This window comes from Triticum urartu, chromosome 5A (genome assembly GCF_056163025.1).
Source record: "Triticum urartu cultivar PI428250 chromosome 5A, HENAU_Tu73, whole genome shotgun sequence".
NCBI classification, from domain to species: domain Eukaryota; kingdom Viridiplantae; phylum Streptophyta; class Magnoliopsida; order Poales; family Poaceae; genus Triticum; species Triticum urartu.
The window spans coordinates 526,937,850-526,964,093 of NC_141877.1; the positions used below are offsets into that span (position 1 = coordinate 526,937,850).

At 45.0% G+C, this 26,244-nt stretch overlaps 3 protein-coding genes across 3 annotated transcripts; 1 reads left to right on the top strand and 2 right to left on the bottom strand.

Annotated features, from left to right (window-relative positions):
* Positions 1-6,950: 6,950 nt before the first annotated feature.
* Positions 6,951-9,705, bottom strand: LOC125510247 (SNARE-like superfamily protein). Its single transcript, XM_048675370.2, has 5 exons — positions 9,279-9,705; positions 9,058-9,154; positions 8,245-8,323; positions 7,663-7,744; positions 6,951-7,278 (listed from the first exon to the last, which is right to left on the bottom strand). Exons 1-5 carry the CDS (start codon positions 9,309-9,311, stop codon positions 7,138-7,140), a joined length of 432 nt encoding a protein of 143 aa, XP_048531327.1. The 5' UTR covers positions 9,312-9,705; the 3' UTR covers positions 6,951-7,137.
* Positions 9,706-9,782: 77 nt separating this feature from the next.
* Positions 9,783-12,083, bottom strand: LOC125510245 (transmembrane protein, putative (DUF1279)). Its single transcript, XM_048675369.2, has 2 exons — positions 11,419-12,083; positions 9,783-10,090 (listed from the first exon to the last, which is right to left on the bottom strand). The coding sequence occupies exon 1, from the start codon at positions 11,866-11,868 to the stop codon at positions 11,422-11,424; it is 447 nt and encodes a 148-aa protein (XP_048531326.2). The 5' UTR covers positions 11,869-12,083; the 3' UTR covers positions 9,783-10,090; positions 11,419-11,421.
* A 7,883-nt stretch (positions 12,084-19,966) lies between these two features.
* Positions 19,967-22,120, top strand: LOC125556503 (uncharacterized). The gene is made up of 2 exons (XM_087521469.1): positions 19,967-20,742; positions 21,727-22,120. Exons 1-2 carry the CDS (start codon positions 20,489-20,491, stop codon positions 21,881-21,883), a joined length of 411 nt encoding a protein of 136 aa, XP_087377595.1. The 5' UTR covers positions 19,967-20,488; the 3' UTR covers positions 21,884-22,120.
* The last annotated feature ends 4,124 nt before the right edge of the window (positions 22,121-26,244 follow it).

Consider the following 26,244-nt stretch of genomic DNA (forward strand, 5'->3'; position numbering starts at 1 on the left):
ACCCGGGGCGCTCAGGGGCACCACCCAGGCAGCGGCCAGGAACCCGGGGCAGCTAGTGGTGCGGCCGGCCGGCGGCTGGGGGTGGCCGGGCACCCGGAGTGGTCCGAGACCTCTCTTGCTTCGTGCTCCCTCTGTATTGCGTTCTCCTCCTCCTCCATGGATTATTGGGTCTCCGTGCTCACCTCTTCATGTTCATCTCTTTGGTACTCCCTCCGTCCTTCAAAGAGTGTACTTTCAACTTTGTTGGAGGGTCAAACTATCTCAAAGTTTGATCGAGTTTGTGCAAAAATATATCAATGTTTATGAAACCAATTAGGGATATGATGAAAGTATATTTTATCATGAATATATTGATACTAATTTGATGGCATAAATGTTGGTGTATTATTGTATAAATATAGTCAAACATAAAAAAGTCTGACTTTCCAACAAAGTTGGAAGTACACTCTTTAAAGGACGGAGGTAGTACCTAAGAAAGCATAACATTTCCATTTGAGGTAGGATCCAACTCTCGTGAGAATTCAAATGGAGTTCGAAGAGGAAGGAGTTAACCTCGGTTTCGATGGCACGTGTGTGAGCTCTCGTCATTGGTACTCTTCGTGCTTACGGTGGTGATGTAATGTCCATGGGGATGGTCGAGGGATGCTCCGCATCACCAATGGTCTTCACCCCAGAGCTCGAGACTGGGTACTCGAGAAGTGCCACCAAATCGAGGTTATCATGGGTTTTCGTCACCACTTTCCATGATACCAGCAAATTCATGGACAACACGGTCTTAATATGAGATGCCACCCAAGTGACGACCATGCCCGCACAAGAAAGTGGTCGAGCCTTCATAGCAAAAGGTCAACCTCGTACATGCGACGAAGATTAACAATGGAAGGAAGTCATCAACATTACCAAAATCCCAATTTAGGACGCTCCAGCAGCCCCACACTGTCCTCTTGCTAAGTGTCCTCACCTATGGCGATGGAATCGCTCGGCTAAAATACTCACCATTGCCCTGAATATGAAGGCCCGAGAGCCTCCAGCTCTTCAGCTACCACCGTCCAACCACAGTCGCGATAACGCCTAACAGCGTAGGACCCTAGCGCCACCCGCGCGCCCGAGCAAAGGCCCACTACGATGGGACGTAGAAGGGTACCGCTGCTTCCCGCGTACTTGCAGGCATGATTGCGGTCGTCAGCACCTTGCCACCAGAGACCATCGGCCAGGCCAGAACTCCATTGACACCGTTGCATAGTCATACCCTCTGCCTCTAGCCATTGCCCCGTAGATCGCATGTCACCACCAAAGGCTACCGTATCGGGGCTTAGCCTAGCTACTAGTCTCTAGCAACGGCGAGGGTCAGTAGGGATAGAGAGATAGTACGCGGTGGCTTAGTGCTTGGGTGGCGGCGGTTGTTTCCTTATGGACGCATGACAATCATGATATATGTTTCCTTCAAGGTTAGATCCTCTTCTATTGAAGAGCTGGTATAGAAGAGTCGGGATGAAATTCATCATATCCTTTATTAGATTAGTGTTTATCATTGCTCATTAGCAAAAAAGGTTACACCATAAGCTGGTAATAGACTAACCTAAAGCTTCACCTCTCCTTGTTAGGGTAGCCACCTCCAGGTGCTCCTTGAAAAGTCATGGCTTTACGGAAAAGGGCTTTCGCCCCGCTTTATAAATAAAGCAAACCACCAAAGGCCACCAAGTACCACATCATAACACTCACACACACACAGGCACACACACACAGGTCTCACAACAAATAGTACAGAAGGTTCTGCTGAGGGCACAGCTCAACAAGCCCTAGAAAACATAAAAGCAGGTGGACCATGGAGACACTAATCAGGCTTAGGAGGAGGCGGGGGAAGCGGCAGCGTCAATCAGAGAGCCATCGCACGGAGATCGGCAATGATGATGCTGATGGCATCCCATTCCTGGAGGCGGCTAAGAGGCCGCCAGAGCTACAAGAAACCACATAGTTTGAACACCACGATCAGTGGCACGTCAAAGAGGGATACGCTATATGACTAGCTTAATTATTCTGAATCGTCTAAAGCGTTCAGGCAAGGGCACCTATGGTCAGCCACCTAATGTGGCAACTCACAGGGGGGGCGATGCCTGAAGTTCAGCAAAGAGGTCCGGGAAGTTGGTGTGGCACCAACTGCCACCAATCACCTCGCGCAAGCAACTCCATAGAAACTAGGCCGAGGCACATGAGAAGAAGATGTGATTAGAGTCCTCCTCGGTCCCACACAGAGGGCAAAGCCCGTCACCTGGACCATTACGTTTTAACACCTCCACGCCAGAGGGAATACGCCCACGGATTCATTGCCACAAGAAGATTCTGATCTTCAGAGGGAGACGGATCGCCCAAATCACCTCCAGGGGGGCTGGGGCGGGATGGCCACGATGGCGCAGTATAAAGGGGTTCCATGGAGAATCTGCCCGAGGGCTCTAGGCGCCATGATAAGCGGTTGTGTGTCGTCTCTAGGTCCGGTTCGTGGAGCGCAATGACGTCTAGGAGCTCATGCCATGCGGCTATTTCCGCGGGCCCAAAAGTACGCCGAAATACAAGACGCCCTAAGTCAATAAGGGTCGTCTCAACAGAGACCCGAGGGTCCACTACAATGGAGAACATGTCCTGGAAGCGGCCCGCAAGTGGGGTATCGCCAGCCCACCTATCAAACCAGAATAGGCTGTCAGTACCCGATCCCACCGAGATGGAGGTCCCGATGTGGAGAACAGGCAACAACTGAATGACGGATTGCCAGAATTGGAAGCCACCGGACCGCTGACAGAACACTAGGGGTCGGCCACAGAGGTATTTAGTCCGGATGATGTGGAGCCATAGGCCGCCGTCCCCATTGATGATGCGCCACAGCTATCGAGTCAGTAAGGCAATGTTCATCCGCTTGGATGAAAGAATAGGCCCTAAATAGATCTTGTAGAAAAAACCTCAAAAACTACATGTCTAGTACGTAGCAAAGTGTAGGAAAATGCTCAAATAATGGCGTACGTGCATGCCTTTCACATGAATAGGCCCTAGCCATCCTGCAAGTAAGAAGATGGATACTGAAGGATAAGATTCCTACAGGGAAAACCACACGATGGTACCATTTAGGACAAAGGAAATGATATCTTAGATTTCTTTGAAACTCCTATAGAGTGGACTATTCCATAGAAATTCCGGCAAGAAATGATATGGTCTTACGTCATGTTGTTCTTGTGTCCACAAATCCAGTACATTTATTGTCTTGCATCCAAACGACGCTCGGAAAGTTTTTTCCCATGTTTTGGTTCCTATATTGTGAATCTAGGGTAAACACACTTCGACTCCTACTATGTTCGAAAAATAAGATTGTAATCTTCTGAGCTAGAGGATATCCTGTTTTCCTCTAACTCGCGTGTCTTCCCTAGGGTGACTCAGGAGACTCAAGTCACCATCACGCTCATGTCTCCCCAAATAGCATCACTAAATGTTCGTTGATGCGTCCAGTCAGCGGAAAAGGAGCCGGTCATCCAACCATAGGCATCAAAAGACCAGAGACACCGGTTTTTGCATTGATTTTTAGAAAATATTTTACATAGTAAAAGGCCCTAAAAACAAGTAATAAAACGTCTAAAAACTAATTATACTCCTCATCACCGTTGTCCTAGACTTCGCCGTCACAACCGGAGGTGAGGTCAATGACCCCCATGCCAGACGGTTCGGCCTTGTCGTCGTTGCGGGCCATCGTGAAGAAGGAAGAGCTATTGACATGTGTAGGGTTGGCATCGTCCTCGTGCTGGTCTGATGTGTCGCCGTCCTCAGTCTCCAACCCCTCGAATAGAAGATTGCGCTCCATCTCGTTGACGCGGAGATACCAACGATTGTAGCAGATGATGCAAGCGTTGTGCATGGAATTGAGAACTTTCTGGTTCTCATTGATGATACCCAGGTCCGTCGCAACAATGGTCGCGAAGGCATCTTCGGATGCCCACTCTACCACGAGCTAATCCTCCGTCAGCCAGTGCTCCTCTAGGAGCAAGAGGTTGTACCGAAGGTCCTCCTGCAGCAGTCAGAAACACGGACATCGGCAGTTCCTGCATCGGCACGGTTGTCTGCTCCTCCGCCTTCACCTCGGCCAACACCTAGTTCTAGTGTTGCTCCACCTATAGCATGTTGAACCAGGAAACCGACGGCTCCTGCACTGGCATGGGTGCCTGCTCCTCTTCCTCCTTGGACTCCTTCATCGCAGTCTCCACCATCGCCATGGGGTCGCCCTCCTCCTCCATCTTCGAGTCATCTGAGCTTTGCTTCAGAGAGCTTAGAGGTTGTCCCCCCCCCCCAATGTGCGCCTGGCAACAGGCCTCTACGGCAGGGACGGCCTCGCCCGTGATTTCGGCGTAGCGCTATGGTGGCAGTGGGAGAAGGAGCTTGGAGGGGTAGGGTTTGGGGTGTTGCCGACTGGCTTTAAATAGATCGGGTGGGCGGAGTGGTGGGTTAAATGCAGGCGCCGGAGTAGGCTTCTTGTTCGTTGCTCCTACGTTTATTCCGGGTAGGTAGGCGACTGGTTAGCCGGCATGAATGTGGGTAGGTTATCGCCTCATCTAGTCGCATCCGCTTTGGCCGACATGAATATGACGCGGAGAGAGAGCGAACATTGCTGGACAGGAAGGAGAGGGGGTTTTAGGTGGGTCCGGGTTATCGGAGGCTAACATGGAAGACATCCGGACTTCCGCAACTCTCCACCCCAGTTTGGTGTCGGTTTATGGGATTTTAGGCGTCTGGACCGGTCCAGAAAAAATGGTGACCCTCGTTGGATGGCCAAAAGTGTCCAGACCATAGGGTCCGGACATTTGTGGGTGCGATTTGGTGATCCACGTTGGAGTTTCCCATGGCCATCGCTGCCGCCAGCATCTATGCCGATGGCAGTGGATCCACACCAAAGATTGCAGCGGTCGTACATGTCTGACGCCCATGCCTTCCCCATCGCTATCCCCGCCAACCCACCCTCCCCCCCCCCCCCGCCCCAGCCCCAATGACCGCCGAGGAGGAGGCGGAGCTCATGAGGCTGGTGATGGCGGACTCCGTCCGTACCCAGGACAAGGCCCAATGGGAGGGCCTCGAAGAGATGATAGCCCTCTCCGCAGCCGGCGACATCGCCATCCCGGAGCTGGACGTCGTGGTCAAGGAGGAGGCCATAGAGGACGTGTAGGAGGAGGAGGAGCCCAGTGTCGCAGTCTGAACCCTACATTGGTGGGCCAGACGTGGTCATGGACGAAGGTGGCGTCGTGCACGGCGAAGTATGTCTCTATGCCGCCCTCGAGGGTGGGCACCAAGACATGGTCGCCGTCTCCGCCATGGCCGGAGTTGGTGCAGGCGCCTCCCACCTATGGCAGCCACCGCCCTATATCGATCTCACCAAGAACGACGAGGAGGAGGACGGTGGCGAGTCATGGTCACCGTCTCCACCACGACCGGAGGTGGTGCATGTGTCTCCTGCCTGGCGGCAGCCGTCGGTGCCGCCTGCCCACCTATAGCAGTCACCGCCCTATATCGACCTCACCAAGAACGACCAGGAGGATGACGACGGCGACCGAAGACGACCACGGCCATGGTGGCGACAGCCCTTATCTAGTTTTATGTCCGTTTTATGTCATTTTAATTTCTAGATCAGTTTGAATGTGTGGCCTTGAGACCTTTGTGGACGTTATTGTAATATGTAGTGTTTTCTAAAATATTTGCAATGTCTATTAGTCTACAAATTTAAAAGTCCAAAAATGAATACAATTTGGGTTGCGGCGGTCGCTTGGGCATTGCCGACAGCCATGCGACCGCTTGCAGACACGCATATTCATTTTGCCGACTCAAATAGATGAAATCTGAATAAAACGGACGCCCGTTTGTTGGGGTCGAATGTTGAAGTTGGCCTTACTGGTGCTACAGCCCGGCACGGTGTCGGCACGACGGGAGCTGGGTCGGCAGTGAACTGTCGCCTCATTATTGGTCACGACAAGAGGCAAAGGCATATGTCTCTCAATCGAGTCTCGGATGGCAATCTGTCCCCGGTCTGTGCAGCAGCAACAGTGGTAGCCCGGGTCACAGCACCGAATGCGCCTTGCCATCCGTCACGTCAAGGTGCGTCTGCTGCAGTTCTGCTCATGCCGTCTCGTGGAGAATGAGTTGAGCCGAGAAAATCGACTGAAAGCAACAAAAATGTCAGCCAGCTGAAAACATAGCATGCTTCAGAGTTAGTATGAGTTGTCAGTGGTACTATGTTTAATCGGTCCGAATCCGAGGAAAAAATAGGAGAGAGAACTAATATATCATGCTTCGACTAGTCTGAGATGAGAAAGCACCGCAGATTTGTTATTGTTTTTGCTCGGCATGACGTGCTCGGTAGCATTTTAGGATAATGTTCTGCACGTCCGGTTTTGCGTTTCGAAATTGTTGTTGTGGTGGAGTTGTCTTGCTGGCTGACTAATCTGACCAAGATCAGGTCAAGTCTAAGTCAGGCTCACCAATATTATCTTTTCCTTTCTTGTAGTGGGTCTAAAATTTACTCCCTCCATATCAAAATACAAGACAAGAGTGTCAAAAAACATCTTATATTTGGATACGAAGGGAGTATTCATTTATTTGATTTGAATCAAGTGGGTCCAAGATTATGGGAGTTGTAGGTGCATCCAAATACCTGTCGGCTCCACCTGATGATGAAAGGCAGAGGAAACGAGAGCCAGCGCATCAGCAGCAGCATTCACCTGCTGGTGCATATGCAGGGAAAGTCTGCTGCTGCCATGCCAAACCACCCACTCAACTTTCACTGGAACTCACCCCTAGTCACCCATGCTTTGGAAACACAGCCATTGCTGCCTGCAGCTAAGAGGGGGGAACAGGATGGGCAGGAGACAGCCCACACAAGCGGACGATAGAAGTAACAGCACAGCATGGATCACTACAGCTGCACTAAATTGAAGGAAGAGAAACAAGGCATAATGCTTAGTAATCAATAACAGCCATATATTCTCCCTTGAGTGTCAAACTATTTCTTGTCCAACATACATTTTGTGATACACAATGGAGGTAAAGATAGGTTGCCGGTTAAGGTGTAAAGCACAGGACAATTGATTGCGGAGGGTGCTCAGGCGGATGTGGTTTTTAACCGACAGTCCCTGAGCCAAAGGATTTCACTATGGTGCTCACTCTCGCACCGAAGCTTCTCGAGGCGATCTTCTTCCCTGGGACGTGGAAGGGGTTCGAGACGGCGTCCACGTATGCAGCATGGAACTTCCTGAAAAACTGAGAAAAGAGCTGACGTTAGAAGGTACTCTAATTTTTGCATCACAAAGCAAGCATGAGCAACACTTCATACTGTGTACACCCAGAAAGAGTCCGGAATTTAGGAGTATCATCACTATATAAAATTTACGTATCGTCTGAAACTTGTGGTTCTGACTTATTCAGAGGCTGGACTGAGAAAACCTGACACTTTCCACGTTGTCAGGTATGACTTGGTACGAACAGCAAACTCATCACACCAGCCAAGAAACAGGACGGGAGTATTATAATCAAATATCTCCGTACTTGCGCTTTCCCATCGGATGAAAGAAGAGAGATACACCGGGGATACTAACTCTGTAATTCTACTAAAAATTGCTGCAAATAAACGGTTTAAGAGCTTACATTTCGGGCATCTGCATCTTTCACATCAAGATCAGTAGTAACCATTAAAAATTTGACCTTTGTGTTTGTCAAATAGCCATACCTGCATATGATAGATTGTCATAGTTCATGAATTGTTAGCAGTAAGTGCATCCAGCAACAACGATAAATTGGCAATGAAGAGAAATATTACTCTAAATGATAAACAATTAGCACAGTTGAGATTCTATTTTTCTCACTTGACATTATACTGCAGGGATCTAATATACTCTTTCTGGAATTGAGCCATTGTCTTTACTTCTTTCTGAATAATTCAGATAAAATAACTTATGTGACTCTGTGTAAAGGCAAGTAACTGGATTTTGAAACTTCGGTAATTCTGTAAATGAAAACTACTGGATTTTGAAACTTCGGTAATTATGTGACAAAGATTATATAAAAATGTGTTAACATCGACAACAGCAAATTAGTTTCGTTAGTTCTGTCATAAAACATATTTTCACTTGATGTTCTAGATAGTAGCATATTAATCAAAATACTTGGTCAAGACTTAAAGAAGTTTGACTTGGGACAGGTGATAACCAAAACTGTGAAAGGACTTACACTTTGTAGTTCTCAGTCGGATATAGAAGACCCAAAAATGTTTCGTTCAGTGTAGGTGCACTCTTTTTAGGATTGTTCACTGCCAACGGAATGTATGTGAACAGAAGTAAGATATATGATACAAGGGATCGACAAACAATAATTGCAATGACACTAGAATGAAACTTTGATGGTTGCAATCTAAATAGTTAGACAGACCCATGTGAATTGAGTCTCAATTCTAATGAGATGGCTGCAACCATCGGGACTCAGCTGGAAACCCTATAGCTATATGCACATCAAAAACTTTGCATAGCAGAGTGGCAGAGTTAATTGCGATTTCTGTACCCACACAACATGGAATTTGTAACTAGTCCCTTTTACTTAACGTGGATCACTTGTCTAATTTGACATATAATCAACGTCCATTAACAGTTACAAACTAGAGTTCGATGCATTTAACCAAGGATTTGACAGGAGATGAGTCAGATTTGAGCCCTCTCCAGTTCATTTGAATTAAATCCAGTGAGATGGATGCAACCACCACACTTATCAGGACTCATCTCGAACCAGTCCCATGGTTTTGAATGAATAAATTGCAATTAACTTCTGCGCTCTCGCGTTGTGAAGCTTTCAGCGTGGCTGTAGGGGTTCCAGATGAGTTAGTTGTCTAATCTCATATGTAATCAACATCCATTGACAGATACAACAAGATACCAATGACTTTAACTAATGATGATTTGACAGGAGATGGAATCGAATTTGAGCTATCTCGGTGCATTTGACAGGAACAGATGCCTAGATCTAGATTGCCACGAAGGGTAATGCGCCTACCTCGCTCGTCGATGACGTCGAGGGAGCAGTGGACGACGTGGTGGAGCTTGAGGGCGTCGTCCGCCTCCGTGAAGCTCTGCAGGTACAGCGGGTTGTTCTGCGACGAGTACCAGAGCATCCGTAAAGAAGATCAGCTTTACTCCCGCCGTCGCCGGCGAGGAGACGAGATCTGGATTTCGGGATCTGGAGCGAGGGGGCTGGGTAGGAGAGGTGGTCCTGACCTGGTGGCCGACGACGGCGACGCAGACGATCATGTTTCCGCCGGGCGAGCTGGTCGGAGGCAGCGCTGCCTGCCGGCCGGCAGTTGAAGCGGCGACAGCGAGACGGAGGCGCGCGGGGGATCGACGGAGGCTGTTCTCTGCTGGTTGTTGGACCGTGCGCGCGGGCAGGAGACGAAGGCGGCCTATACTAGTGGATCGGAGGGCCACTGTCTACCGGTGCTTGGAGCCGCACCAATCTTGATGCAGTCTGTTCAGGTTCAGTGCTTCAGACGTCACATGAACATTTTTCAGTACAGAGTTTCAACCAGATCAGATGATGCATCAAAAAATAATCAACAGATCATACCACAGATATCGAACAAATTAATGAGCTATACGTGGCAAAAAAAAATAACATATCACAGACATTTAACAAATTAAAGAGTTGTGCATGAATTCCAATCATGCCATCACAGACCAAATGTCTGTAACAGAATGTGATATCAACAATCTTGAAAAGCCACATAAGTAAATCTACTTGGATTAATCATCATAGTGCTTATTCCGTTCTCAAACTTCTCTTTTTGTAGAAGTTACAAAATTCAGAGAATGAGTTGCCGCCTCTGAGTTCAGGGGATAACAAGAGTTCCTGCGTATGAAACTTTGATGCAAGTGCATGCAACCATGTCCTGACAAAAATCAAACAAGTGCAATGGCACCAGACGGCAGAGTGGGGTAATTTACGGCGTTGCTCCATTGCGGATGCCCTGGAAAGTAGACCTTGAATCCTGGACTGGATGCGGCAATCTCCCAGAGCACTTGCAATAAGGCACCTATAAGAACAAGTGACATGATAAGTACAAGACAGAGTGCAGGCACCTTATTCTATTCTGTTGCAGTATATACTCAAATTTTATTCTGTGGCAGCATATACTCAATCTGTTGAAAAATGCTATCTTCTCGGGGCAGCTGGAACTATCAAAAGTCAATGTCAATTGGCCTTCTAAAGGCTATCCTGTTTCTTTTGAAAAAACGAATTTCGAGTTTTGAAGAAGACAGGCCTCAAGTAAGCCCCCCGGCTAAAAAGTCCTATTCCTACGTAATGAAGCTTTTGATAATTGACTATGTTGACAGCAAGTAAGCTACAAATTTTTCACATCCTACTACTGCATTTAGCACGCAACCACACTGATAAACAGCATACCACAGTCCGCGTGGAATAGAATGTTATATAGAGAACGTGTATGTGCATGACCTTATAATTCGTCTATTCATTAAAAACAAGTATAATCTGATTATTTTCAGTGTTTGTTCTATGCCATGGTTGGGATCCGGCTGTCAGGCGTATGGACAATGTCCGGATCTAAGACTGTGAGTCTAAACCTGCCTCACAAACATGATAACATTTCCGTTGAGTTTCTGTACGTGCTCTGGTTTCAGTAATAAAATTTGGGAGCACAGAGCTTCTTCAACAGGTATATTGTACTTGTATAGTTGTATACATTATCATACTATAGGTTATTGAGCAGTGAGCACGCTATGCCTAACTTGAAATGATAGTTATTGCACAACGCAAAGTAGGCTTGAGAACGGTATGCAGTAGGGACATATATGTTGGGCTGCCCCTGATATGCACTAGATGTTTATACACTCATAGAGCTTAGAATTTATTAATAGTCATTCAAAATGGTCTTGCTCAAAGAGGCAGTTATGATTCTATTACAATCCTCTTCCAATTTCTGATGCACTGACACTGGTGTTAAGAATTAAAACTGTTTAAAACAGAGTATTTTAGCCTGTACAAAAAAGAGATACAGATAACTACACTGTCCAGGTTGTTGGAACTGAATCCAGAACACTGCAAAAAAGAGGATTGGCTAGATATTCGAAACAGTGTATTAATATTGTAACTTGTTCAAAGCCGTACTGGACAACTAGGTAAGGAGCAGTACAAACGAAGAACAGTAGAGTACTCCAGAAAAGAAAGGAAGCTACCAATTACATTGCAAAGTTACCAGTTCCAATAGTTAGGATAGAAGACGGGCATAATTCACAAATCCTCTCACAGCTAAACCAATCGTACAGTGTAGCAAAATTTGCATCTAATTTTGATTCCAACTAGGCGATGCTGAAGTCGTAGAGGGGGGGTCATTGGGCTCACAGCTCAGGTCTGCTTGAGGCTCTTGACGAGCTTCCAGCGGGCGAGGAGCCTGGCGATGGGCGGCGTGAGCGCGATGGTGATGGGGACCCTGACGGGGAACAGGGCCTTGTTGCAGAGGATGGCGAGCGCGAGCGCGCCGCCGCTGGACGCCGCGAGCTCCCCGGTCCGGTTCCGCGGCGCCTCCTGGCCGACGACGACGGAGGGGGCGGGGTTCGGGAGGGCCCCGTCGCCGGCGCCGGGGGCGGGGGCGGGGGCGGGGAGGGCCGCGTCGGCGGCGGCGGTGCCGGGGGCGCTGATGCCGATCTTGCGGAAGATGGCGTCGACGTCGACGTTGTTGTTGATGGCGACGTACATACCGGAGACGGAGGCGACGGAGACGGAGACGTGGACGCCGAGGGCCACCTTGCCGTACTTCCTCATGAGGTCCTTCATGCGCGCGGTGAACGCCATGGCTGGTGCCAAGGCCGGCGAGGTCGGGGACAAGGGAGGGGCGTGCGGGTTTAAGATTTTGCGGCGGCGGCGGCGGCGGCGCGACGGGCTAGGGTTTTCTGGTCGGTCGGTTCGTCGGATCGGCACGGCGGCGGCTAAAAGAGACGTGGACCCGAGTGCGTGGCGACCCGCGAGCCTCCCTTTCTTTCTTGGAGAAAGAAGCTATGCTCGGACACGGCACGCCGTGCGTGTACCTCAAGGAAATACGCCTTCTGGGTAGCTTGTGCTTGAACATGTTTTCCAATCTCTTCCTAGTAATAATAATAATAATAATAATAATAATAATAATAATATATCTTTCCCTATTATATATTAATATTAATATTAATTTTAATTTTTTAATAATAAAGCACGGATTGACTTCGTGGGTTCACCGTCACAATACGCTTTCTTCTCGTGAATTTACGCTTTCAGTTTAAATTTGAATCTATCCCTAATCTATCCTTAATAATAAAGCACGGATTGACTCCGTGGATTCACCGTCACAATATGCTTTTTTCCATGAATTTACGCTTTCGTTATTTTACTTTGCTATTCAAGGTGGTACTAATTTCAAACCCTCGTTAGTACAATTTGTGCCTCGCCGGGGCCTTTCCCGTGCAACCTGGTCCTCGCTTTGCTGGGCCTATATGCCCAGTGGGCTTCCACGGTCCGCTTAATAAAAATAAAATAAAAAAAAGGTGAAAAGTGGGTGCTCATGTTGGATTCGAAGACAAGACCTGCTGTTCCATCAAGAAGAACACAACCAACAGAACTCCATTACGCCTGTGTTGAAAACCGATATTCCTTCTCAAATAATTAGTCCCACCTCGCTTGTTTGCACTAATTCTCACCAATTTAAATACAAGGGAGTTAAACAAGTCAACAAGCAGCCTCGAGACTTGATAAAGAGAGATAATGTGAGAAAATAACTTGGAAGGGCGAATGAGGGCAAGGCCTGCGCTAAGACAAAGAAACCTCTTTGAGAAAGATCAACAGTAGAGAGAAGAAGACAAAACAACTGGTACAAGCAAGGAAGAAGGAGGAACCAGCCTCCCATCATCACCACAGCCGCTCATGGGATTCATTCAATTTATATGCACCCGTTGCCGGATTTGATGCATGATAATTTTGTTTTTTGAATACCATACAAACATAAACGCTCATACATATGCGTACACTCACCCATGTGAATGCGCAGACACATACCCTATCGCTATGAACATCTTTCAGAGACTGAGCCGACATATCATTTTAAAATTTACAAAGTCATCATGATAATTTTGTCACAAAATTGGATTTAGCTCCGTTTGTCTTCCTCATGAAACCGTACTGACTGGCCATTAGGACGTAAAAACTAAAAAACTTTTATATATAAACACAGGTTAGGACACACATATAAAAAGATATAACCTACTCTTTCTATTCCAAAATAAGTGTCTTAACTTTGTATCAACTTTAGTACAAAGTTATACTAAGCTTGAGACACTTATAAAATTGTACTAAGTTTGAGACACTTATTTTATGACGGAGGGAGTACATGCCTACAAAAATAAGTTGTCTTTAGGCATTGCTGATGCCGGTTAAGACGAGTGCATAATAAACCACCGATATAAAATTGAGAGTGATAGCTTATCTTATGAAAAAGGCTTTCGCCCCGTTTTATAAATAAAGCAACCACCGAGCACAAAGTCAACAATGTAACATCCGAACAACACAAATACACAATGCCACCGTGGGCAAAGGTCCAACACGCACACACAACTCACTCCATTGGTTCAGCTGTAGGCACAGCACAACAAGCCCAAAACAAACACAAGGGACGCACAAAACAAACAAGGCGGTGACGACGATGACTAGGGAGCTAATCCGGCTCAGGTGGTGGTGGGGGAGGCGGTGGAGCCATCCGGAGAGCCATCGCGCGAAGCTGGATGATGATGGAGGTGATGGCATCTCTCTTCCTGGGGCGGCTAAGCGGCCGCCAAAGCAGAGGGCTCTAGACGCCACCTGGTGCGATCATCTTCCACATCAAGCTTAGGCTCATGCAACGCGATGCAGTCGAGCAAGTCATGCTAGGCGACATTCTCATCTGGGCCAAAAGGACGGCGGAAGGTGAGCTGCCCTAAGTCAATAAGGGCCACTGCAACAGAGATCCACGGGTCAACCGCGATGGAGAACAGGTCAGGAAAACATGCCGCGAAGGGGACGTCCCCAGCCCTTGATGATGCAACAAAATATGGTCATGATTATTCGAGATTATAAATTTTTTTCTCCCGTTGCAACGCACGGGCCCTTTTGCTAGTATATATATATATATATAAAATAATAATAATAATAATAATAATAAAGTACGGATTGACTCCATGGGTTCACCGTCACAATACGCTTTCTTTCCGTGAATTTACGCTTTCAGTTTAAATTGGCCCTTTTGCTAGTATATATATATATATATATAATAATAATAATAATAATAATAATAATAATAATAAAGTACGGATTGACTCCGTGGGTTCACCGTCACAATACACTTTCTTTCCGTGAATTTACACTTTCAGTTTAAATTTGAAACATATTCAAGGTGGTACTAAATTTCTGTCTCGGTAATTCGACGAGGCGAATTCTGCGCCGGTTCACCAATTGGCGTGCTTGTAATTGGACCGGATTGACTCCATGGGTTCACCGTCACAATACGCTTTCTTTCCGTGAATTTACGCTTTCAGTTTAAATTGGCCCTTTTGCTAGTATATATATATATATATATATATAATAATAATAATAATAATAATAATAATAATAAAGTACGGATTGACTCCGTGGGTTCACCGTCACAATACACTTTCTTTCCGTGAATTTACACTTTCAGTTTAAATTTGAAACATATTCAAGGTGGTACTAAATTTCTGTCTCGGTAATTCGACGAGGCGAATTCTGCGCCGGTTCACCAATTGGCGTGCTTGTAATTGGACCGGATTGACTCCATGGGTTCACCGTCACAATACGCTTTCTTTCCGTGAATTTACGCTTTCAGTTTAAATTGGCCCTTTTGCTAGTATATATATATATATATATATAATAATAATAATAATAATAATAATAATAATAAAGTACGGATTGACTCCGTGGGTTCACCGTCACAATACACTTTCTTTCCGTGAATTTACACTTTCAGTTTAAATTTGAAACATATTCAAGGTGGTACTAAATTTCTGTCTCGGTAATTCGACGAGGCGAATTCTGCGCCGGTTCACCAATTGGCGTGCTTGTAATTGGACCGGCCCGTTTTTTCTTTATATTTTTCAAACCCAAGCAAAAAAGGTTAGTGCGCCAGAACGGTTCGAACTCAGGATCTCTTCACGGAGACCGCAAGTGCACTAACCACTAGGACACTAACTCACTTGTGCACAGATACATGTTACCTTCTTTTATTTTTTTCCCGGTCGCGGTTCTTATTCCTTATTCCTTTTTTTGTTTTCTTCATTGCACAATTTTGGTTCAATAAAACGTACGTGTCGTGTCAAAGTCATGTACTACTACTAGAAAACCAATTAAATAAGAAAACAAAGAAACTCACGATTAGGACTTCCAGTTGAACCTTCCTAACCCTCCCATATATATGATGCCCGGGATCACGTGCTCTCCTATACCTAGGCGAGACGCCGAGACCTCGCATCGAGGAAGAGCAGCGCCGAGTTCGAGGAAGCACGATGGGCGTCCTTGGTCTTCCTCCCGATCGAGATCGGCCACGGTGTTGCCCGAGGTCGTGTGCATGACTTCCTTGATCTCTCACGATGCGTATGTTTGTTACCTTGCTCACGTCCTCCTCGACTCGATCGGCTCTAGAGAGCTGGATCGTCTCTTGTGATATATAGATCGCAATGGCGGCAAAGCTCCCAAGAACGCCCGCTGGACTTCACTCCAGATCGAGCTCTACCAGTACCCGTTCACCCCATGAGATTTGTCCGCCGACCGTCTCCTCCGCTCAGCGCCGCCCCCGCTGGACTCTCCCGCTCCCGCCTAGCGCGTCCGTCAACCGTGATCGGGCTCTTCTCTACCGGCACCGATCATCAGTAGGTCGCCGCCTCCCAACCTCATGCATCGATCATCCTCCACTCATTGCTCCCTTCATTGGCAGTTGCAGACGTATGTTCTCGCTGTTCGTCATGGTGCAGTGCTTAAGGTGTTCCGGGAGCCGCTGGCTGGCGCAGGAAGAAGCGTCTCGCCCGTTTACCACTCCATCGCCTATCAATGGCACCACCAAGGTATGTTGATCGAGGTCGAGGTTCACACAACATTGTGAATCAGAGATAGAGTCGTGTGCTTGGTGTAGTGTGGAGTGGCCTGTGACTCTGAACGTTGTTCCAGCTTTCCTTTTTCTCATATACTTCCCAAGCAGGTAGAAGAGCGTTGATCCCAATTTTCATGTTCTAACCTTGCTATGAGTTGTAGAAGAGCGTGAACTACATCCTGGTGAGGTGATGGCTTTTCATGCAGGATGCAGCAGCAGCAGCATGCATGGATGGATGAAAGTAAGTAGCAGACTAGCACTTTGCACGTCTTATGATTCTCCCTAATTGGTGATGACAAATCTTTGACTGGATATTGCATCAGTAACGTATCCGTTCAGCAATCCTTCTGTTATTGCTGCTGCTCCGCCCTATGAAGATATCTGTCCATGCATATCTTCTTGATGGACAGACATAATATCTTGGATGCCCATAAATATGTTAGAAAACATGGGTTGTGGGAATCACTTCCTTTTACTTAACATATATTTACATACAAGTTTTGGCTTTTATATGCTTCAACTGCAGTGCCAACTGGGTGAGACTTCACGGCGATGACAAGAGCCCAATTGGAGTGTCTGATAAGAAAAAATCCCGACATCATTTATGCATGAAAAAATAATTCTAACCTGCATGAGCAGACAGGGCCAAGCGAAGGTTGCATGGACGTGTGAATTAGTATACAAGTCTCCTATATATGCTTCAAAGAAAAACTCTGAGATCCATAGATGAGCTAGGTAAGTACAAAGCTACGAATTTTCCTGTAGCTATGTGAGTTTGTGATGTTTTCCATATGTATTTCCTTAAGACAACAAAAGCATCCTACTTTTCAGTCTATAAGTTAGTTTATGAGTTGATCCAGTGCCAAACACAGTTCAGTTGAACATGTTTGTTACAACATTTTTACGACATGAGCGTGAATTTTGAAGAAGTAATTGCCGGGTTAGATCGAAATATTATAGTATGTCTTTTAGAAAACGTTTCTTGAAATTCAGAATAATTCTTTGAATTATCAAATTTTTTTTGACAACCAAGATATTTTTTCCTTTAACAGTTCAATTTCTGAAAAAAAAATCAACACAATAGCCGAGTTTATTACAATTTTCACATATAATACTTGCCGCTAAGAACTTATAGGTATATGCTTTCACATGCAGTACTGTCTTTGCTAACACGTATGGTGTCAGTTTAGAAAGACCTACGTAATGTTGTTTTCATTCTTGGCTTCAGGGAAAAAGGGATAGGTTCGGAAAATATTTATCTAGGATAGATGTATATTTATGTAAGAGGATAGATGTACTTATGTGTAGAACTACAGTTTGTTGCAGTTGCTAGGGACTGTAAATTACGATTCTAACTCATTCTTTTGCATTTCAGTATGTCATTCATTGTTACTTGAATGTTCCTCTTTTTGTGATCTCCCATAGAAGCTTTTTGTTTGTTTTTTCACTGGAACAACTCTACGCGCCTTGTGAAATGTCTGATGTAGTTTGGAAATATGAGTGAGAACTGCAAGTACGTCGATACTGCCCTCTATGTATCGAACCCAAGGATTTTTTCTAATATATATTCTTTTTGTTAATTTCAAGGGAGGAAGAGAACTCCAGTTCTATGGTAATGTTCTTGATTCTGATTCTCCATGATTGATAATGTTGTTTAGGACCCTAAGCTTTGTCATGGCTGATTTAAATAGGCATGGTTTAGAAGGAAATCGCTGCTACTAATTTTAGAACTAGGATGTCGTTTCTGACAGCTGTCAGGTATTGCTTATTTGCATTGTAAGATCACAATTCTAAGGTTAATCTTTTTAGTTGTGTAGCATTGCATATTTGGGTCCTTGAATTTTCTCCTCGAAGATCAACACATTTGGTCAGATTTGGCTTATTTAATAATTAGCAAACAATAAAAATTGAACATCTATGCAGCGGATGGTCAGGTCGACACCGGCAACATCGTCTATATTGTACCAAGGTTCTGCTGCTGCTACAATGGCAACCTCCTACTTCCTGAACATGACCATTGCAGCTATCCTTGCTACAGTAAATTTTGTTTCTTTTCTTTCTCATAAATTATGGACATATAGGCATTCTGATCAGGTAATGTTCTTCTCTAAGATTTGATATTTGAAGCATGATGTTTGCAGTCAGATAATTCTCCTAGGGTCCTAAAGATGTCAATGTTGATGGAAAATACACATGTTGCATACCTTTTTTGTAATCAGAAGGTAACACCTGATTGCCTTCATATAAAGAAACAGATTGTAAACACATACGAGGCGATGTATAGCTAGCAGGAACAAGAAAAAAATGCTGCTCGAAGGTGAGTGGAAGTGCATGATTTTCTAGAATTATTTTCTTGACAGAAGTTACTATATTCTCAATATACATCACAGTTGTAATCATCTAAAAACAGAAAATCACTTCTAGAGTTGTAGTAATGCAAGTGATTAAAATCCCTTGCTAATTAAAATTATAGTTTCATTTATTTCACCGTAATGTTTTTTTGGAGAACGATCATGCATGTTTCTAATACATAGGTTGAGATTAGTAGACGAAGGTTAACTTTGTGTCGGAATATATTTACTCTCTACCAGTTTCTATGTAAACCATCACTGAATACACGAGTATGACATCCATATCATTTCCAGTAAAAAAAGTGTGAATGTAACATCAATCTCCGCTGTCCTTTTTTCTATTGGCAATTCGGACCAAAGTGCTGCAAAATTATTATATGGACGCTGGAAAGACGATCGTTTGTCCTACCAGTTGGATGAAAAACACTGCAAAGGTGACCACGTGGAAGTTGCAAGGATGACTGGCGATGCTACAGGTCGGACGCATGTCATTGCAAGGTCGTTTTATGATTATACATTTCTTCTAGATATGGACATGGACCTTCTTGTAGCTACCAGTTGGCAGCGTCTGAACGCTATCGTGATGTTTTGATGGACATGCTATTTTTTATTTGATCTTCTTGCAATGCACGGCATATGCGCTATAATAATAATAATTATTATTAAAGTCATCAATTTCTTCCAAACTTATAAAATATGACCCACCAATGTCATCTATAAGTTGACAAAAAACATTTCACACTGGGGAATCCCCTGCCTGGGCCATCCCACGCAGTAGTGAACTCCTATACTGTGCTCCGCACGCAGCGAGAAGACACGGCGCTCCAATTAGGGCCGGCCCATGTGCGGGCGGTCCGTTTTTAAATTTCGTTTTTTATTTTATTTTTTCTTTTCCATTATCGTTTTTTCTCCTTTAAATAATTTGGTACTTAAAAAAACCTCCAAAATTTTTAAAAAGAACTTTTAAGTAAATTTTTGAATAAAGCATAAAATGATTGTGTCGCATATTCAAAACATGTTTGCAATTTTTAAAACAAATGTTTGGGAAATCAAAAAATATTATTTTTAAAATTTTGTTTATTACGAATTATTAATGAAATTGAACAAAATGGTCGCCAAAATGTTATCGGTGATGCAGCAAAATGTTGTCATGCCCATTGAAGTTTATGATTTTTTTCTCCCGTTGCAACGCACTGGTCCTTTTGCTAGTATTATATATATATAATATATATATATAATATAATAATAATAATAATTATAATAAAGCATAGATTGACTCCGTGGGTTCACCGTCACAATACGCTTCTTCTTATGATTTTACACTTTCAGTTTGAATTTAAAACTTATACGTGAGATGGTACTAAATTTCATCAGTCCAGTTTCGTTTCCGTCCTCATAATAGACTAACCTGAACCAGTACGCCCGAGATAAAAGAAAAAAAAATCAGCCTCCCCGACCCTGCCTCCTAGTCCCCATCTCCACCTCCCGCCATGCCCCTCACGCATGCCGCCGTACCGCCGTGCGCCGCCACCGCCCACCACGCTGGCGCGCCTACCCTTACCCGACCGGCTACACGCGGACAACGCTCGTGCCGCCGTGCTCGGGTCAACGCGGCGGCTTGAGCAGTTGGGGCGGCGCGGCTGCTCGATGCAGATTGTAGAACGGCGGCAGCGGCTGCAGCTTGCTGGGGAGGGGGGGGGGGGGGGGGCAGACACCGGTGACCACGGGGATGACCGGAGCGCGGCTTCGGCTCCTAGGCAGAAAGAAGTCAGGGAGGTGAGGGAGAGAAGAAAGGATAAAGGAGCGGCGGTGCGGCGACCTAGGCAGGAGTTCGCCGGAGCGAGGAGACGGCGGACGGGCGCGGGAGACAGAGGAATTCGGCGAGGGGGCGTGAAGTCCTTGCAGGTGGAGGCGGGCCAAGAGGGATCAAATCGAGACCAAGAGGCCACAGGGAGCGCTCGTGGAGATGCGTCATCACCTCAGGCGGACGACGCCACGGCCATGTCTTCGTCGCCCCTCCCACCGCGAGGAAGATTACGCCAAGCTAGGCAGCGGCGCTGGGCTGTACGTGGAGCCTCCGTCAGCCGCCTCCGCCCTCCATACTGATGCTCCATCCTCTGTTTCGATTGGCTCTGCTCCAAGTTCGACAGACCACTGGTGCTACGCCTCGACCTGCTCTGTCACTCCATGGCACTCCTCCGTCAGACCCCATCCAACCTTGTAAGATAACTTACGTGTGGACAAGCCTAGCACAGCTAGCTATTTGCATACTTGATAGTTCCTCTTCTGAAGATATGAGTTAACTTTCTGAACCTATGCACACAAAACCAAGTATTTCTTAGATTTCTTTGCACGAGTTAACTTACTAAACAGATGCTTATGGCATCAAGTATTAGCTAGAGTTCTTTGTTTAAGCTGTTGTCCATACAAGAATCTGGGCCATTTGGTTCAGTTTCTACCAGCAAGAACACATAGTGAGGGCCAGATGTGTAACATTCTTCTTATGAATATATGGTCTTCCAACAGTAACAACATTTGCAATCTAAAGGCCATCGGCCATAGCACACTCATGCATCAGGATGATGTACACCACATGGGTATTAATACTAAAATGGTGAATGTCGATAATGAAATATCCAGAGATATGCTTGACCAGATCAATTTATTTTCTTTGGAATTATTTCTTATGTATGCGCAGATGTAGATGCTATGCATGCCAATGTGATTACTTACCCTTTTCATTACGCATCGTATTCCCATCGATCCATCCATACATCGAATAGACAATTTTGTTACTCTGTTCAGGTTGCAATCACGAACAGCACTGAACTACTGGTCTATGGGCTATGGCAGTGAAATACTTCTTGCTTGCGTGAGTGAAAGTTTGAAATAGAGGACAAGCATACAACTAAGTGTATGGATTACATGTATGCTAAAACTTAACGACTTGCAATGAAGGAGTCCAGTTCCTTCCATATAGGAGTTAATTACAAACTGAACACAGAGTGAGTATTTCTACTGAACGCCTCCATCAATGCAATTTTATTGTCTCTCAGACAAAAGTAAAAGGGAACATATCACTTTCGTTTGAATGGGCTCTGTTCTGAATCCAGTTAGCGTATCCAGGCCATAGGTTTGCTCTTTTCTCATATATTTTTTTACGGCGTTTCTCATATTTTTAGTTCATTGGATTTTTTTTTACAGATTTCACGTTTATAGGAATGACTCATTCTCATGGCAAAATGAGGATGGGACACTCTTCTCATCTAACATCTGTTCTACCAGTAGGGCTGGTGGCACTCTATGGAATACAAAGCTACTTGATAAGTTATGGCATGAAATTGCCCGGCCTTTGATATAAGCGAAGCATCAGCCTTGAGGTTATCCGTGGGGCTGCAATGATACACGCTTGAATGGAAATATATGAAGTCATGGCTGGATGTTGCTTTCAACCAGTATAAGGCTCTGTTGACTAAGCATGTAGAGATTGAAATTGAATTTGTGACACTATGTAATTTCGTCTCTGGGGTAATCGAAGAAATGCTCCACGAATAAGGCGTCCACCAATATATGTTCAACATCGTGTTCCTGTACTTGAGTCAATCTTATTTTTAGGCTTGCTGACTTGCTTTATTCATGATTGATGAGCTTTATTACCTAGCATGTAACCTTCCAAGTTTATTTACCAATCCTTCATCTTTTTTTAGTTTTGTGTACACCCTTCCATGCAAGTATGGAAACAGGCAATGACATCCATCAACTGTTGCCGCACCTGCCAACTATAAAGAAAAACTGTAGGGCCTGTGCAATTGTTTTAGCTCTCTCTTGACAGACTTTATATATGTTCGATAATTTGGGATGAAGGACTACCGATGTACTCCCCGTCGTTAGAAATTGGATATAGACCTGCATGTGAGATCTTTAGAGATCATTTATGAACCTGTACGTTTGAGCCTATGAACAAATAGAGACAAAGCCAAATATGTGACTGCAAAATGTTCCAGTTTGCAGCCAATCATAAACATATATGCAAGAACTGTTACCTATGCTTGACAGAAACCTATTATAAATAGGTGCTAGCTACCAGTACTGTGCAGATTCATGGAAGAGCTTTGTGCTAAAAAATAGGAGAAAGAGAAACATAAGAGGCGAAAAAATGTATACTTATATAGGAGTAATATATAATACGAGTTATAATAAACGAGAAAAAGCGTGTGATATTTTTTTTCCGTTGCAACGCACGGGCATTTGTGCTAGTAATAATAAAGCACGGATTGAGTCTCCGGGTTCACCGTCACGCACGTTTTGCAAAAAGGCCCTTGTAGTTTCGTCCGTTTTTTGTCTCACCGTCAAACGCCCGTCCGTATGGTTCGCCCTGTACGTTACGCTCGATGTGGTACTAAAGGAACGGTTCGTTTTTGCCTCCCTATGTAGCACGTCCACGCTCACTGCATTGGGGCTGCTTTAGCCTGGCCCATCCCTGCGCAACTTCCCGGCCCGTCACTTGCGCCGCCATCAATTTGTGCTAGCCCACACTTGCGCTAGAAGAGGGTCCTTTCTACGGTCAAAATAATCCCACATTGCTCCCTTACATCTAATCTCGCCGGTTTATATACCTATGACCAAGATAATCAACAAGCAGCCATGAAATCGGAAAGGGAACGAAGGAAGGGAAAAAGGAATCAACCAATGACCCTGAAGAAGAGGCATCGAAAATCAGGAAAGGAAAAAAGAAATCAACAGCGGCATGAGGGGACCAGCAGCGAGGGTCAAAACTCAGAAGTACAACAACGGCATGAGGCGGGACTGGTGGAGTAGGACGGTTCTGCGGACATCCATGGGGCGCTCTGGCAGGGCGCGGAGAAGAGAGAGAGAGAGAGAGAGAGGGGAGAGGGGGGATCAGAGAGACAAGATCAAAGGGAGTGGGAGAGAGGCGCGACGGCGGAGCACACTCACCTCGCCGGTCCCCCGCTGGGAGACAATGAGCAAGGGAGGGGAGATTGAAGGTGAGGGCGCGGGCGGCGAGGCCAAGGTGGAGCCAGGTCGTAGGCGGCACTGGAGGGATAAAAGGCCGAGCGATGGCGAGCTTGTGGAGCGAGGAGATAAGGACGCACTGCTCGCTGGGCTGGGCTAGATTAGATGCTGCTTTTTTTAATCAAAGATGGCCGCACCGATTAGAAGCTGCTGGTGTCGTTCTACAATTTCTTCTCTTTTTTTGGATTGAGGAGTACTATTAGTTGGCTGCTACTCCCTCCATTCTAAAATATAGTGTCCCCACGCTTTCCGAGGTCCAACTTTGACCATAAATTCAACCAACGAGACCAATTGCAGCGGGAGAAAAAAATTATATAATTGAAAACTTCTTTCGAATACGAATTCACTGATATAACTTTTGCTCCCGCCGCAATCGGTCTTGGTAGTTAAATTTACGGTCAAAGTTGAAGCACGTGGATAGAGAAAGCACTACATTGTAGAATGGAGAGAGTATTTTTTTGTAGGACCATTGTTGTTTTTTAACACTAAAGAACCATGGTTTAATGTTAATGAATGCATTAGTGTTTACAGTAATTAAAATACACGTGACGGAAATATTAGAAAGAAATATTTATTAAAGGAAAATGATATTCAGGGCTCTATTGTGGACTAGCTGATCATGGTTCTTCAAGAAATATCTCTTGGGATTGATTAGAAACGATATTTCTTCTGGGTGCCTCAATCCTGGTCCTCCATGAGCCCTGACGATGGCGTCGAGGAAAGTGGTTGCGTTGGCGCGGTCGGTGTGCTCCTATTGCTGACCACACCATATGAACAAAAGAGCGCCAATCAATGTAAACACTTTATTGTCTAACCGGTCATCTTATCTTCAAAGTGGGCAAGTATGAAAATGAATTCATGATAAGACGAGGAAGAATATATATAACGGATAGAGAGATATAGCTTAGTACTTTCCAATATCACGCGAACTTTGAAATTTATTTTATGCCCGTTGCAACAAACGGGCTCTTTTGCTAGAACACTTCTACCAATAATGTGCGCGGGTAATCAGGGCCTAAAAAGGATGGTGCTATATCAGTTCCATTTGTTCACTAAGAGACAAATACGCAGATAGCTAGACCCCGGTTATGGAATATGCAAGACATAGAAGGAACCCAGTTTCGTAGAAACCAAAAAATTGTTTCCAATTTGTTGATTCAATAGAAGCCCAAAGAGGTGCATATGGTACCCAATGTCAAAAGGAGGCCTCATTACACCTATTGCTAATCCTAATTAGAATGTAACGACGTAGGGATTTCTATTTAAACATAGTATCGTGTTTTCATAGGCTCAAATGACCCCTTCTCATAATAAGAATGTGCACGGTCTGGTTCGGTATGGAATGAACTTATAATCTGATGACCGAGTCGTTTCCATGATTATAAGTTCATAATGCTAGCGCCCATTCTGTACAAATTATATTTCATTTCTCACTTTGAAATTGCATTGTACATCTTGATAAGTAACTTTAGTGATTTGGTTTTGCATAGATTTATAAAAAGATTTGCTCACATTGAGCATCATGTGAGCCGTAATTATGCATTTCGAAGAAGTTATTTTCTTGGAAAGCAAAGGTAGTAGATTTGGTCCAAACCCAGTAATATAAATTTCCTCAATTGCTTGTGCAATATATGAAAGTGGCATATATTTGATTGATAATCAGGTGAAAACTTTATAAGACAATGTCACATGTATATTCAAATTGTATCATTTTCTATTTTTTTAAGGACCGGCATTGCATGCCAGCAGTTTCACACCAAAGTGAAGATAAGGGAAGTAGAAGCGGACTATGCACGACGAGGTAAACTATCGAGTACCACACAAACTCTCAACTTTTTTATAATGTCCATTGCAAAACAAGGGATATTTTGCATGCACAATTTTTATGAACAACTGATGTGTTTTGCACATAATCGAATACACATCAACTTTTCTCCCGTTGCAATGCATGGACATTTGTGCTAGTCTTTTTTAAAAACAAACATATTTATTATGGACTACTTTTAAACTCAGTTTTAGTTGCACGTGTTTTCTTTCAGAAAACTTTTGATTTCTTCACATGATACCGCCGTGAAAGGAACACCAAAAATAATAAAATTACAGCTAGATCTGTAGACCGTCTAGCGCAGACTACAAGCACTATAGCAAGCTGATGGTGTGTCGCCATTGTCATCCGTCCTTCATCCGAACTGGGTAAAAATTGTTACAATAGACAATCATAGAGTCGTTGTACTAAGGTCTCACATGACCAGCACGCCGGAACAACAACATGCACCAATGAAGATCGAAAGGATTCAATCTATAGACACACGAATGATAATTAGATCCAAGAAGATCCATAGATGATCAATACTGATCGAGTCTCACGGATTCATTGAAACACACCTCCACACGCCTAGGGCCGGGCCCATAGTGGTACAAAAGGTGCGGCCCGCGCAGGGCCCAAATTCAGGGGGGGGGGGGCATATTTTTTTTATATAGGTGTGGTAATAGTTAGCGCTACTGGGCCAAGCATCGAGCGACAAGGGCCATCGAGCGAGAGCGACCAGGCCATCGAGCGCGATCCTGGACTCCTACTACGACGGTTCAGGCGACGAGGCCATCGCTACGCTATAAAAAAAAACTAGATCGCTTAGGGATCGGGATCGTGGCTACGCTACAGGAAAAGAACGTCTCGTCCGCTCGTCG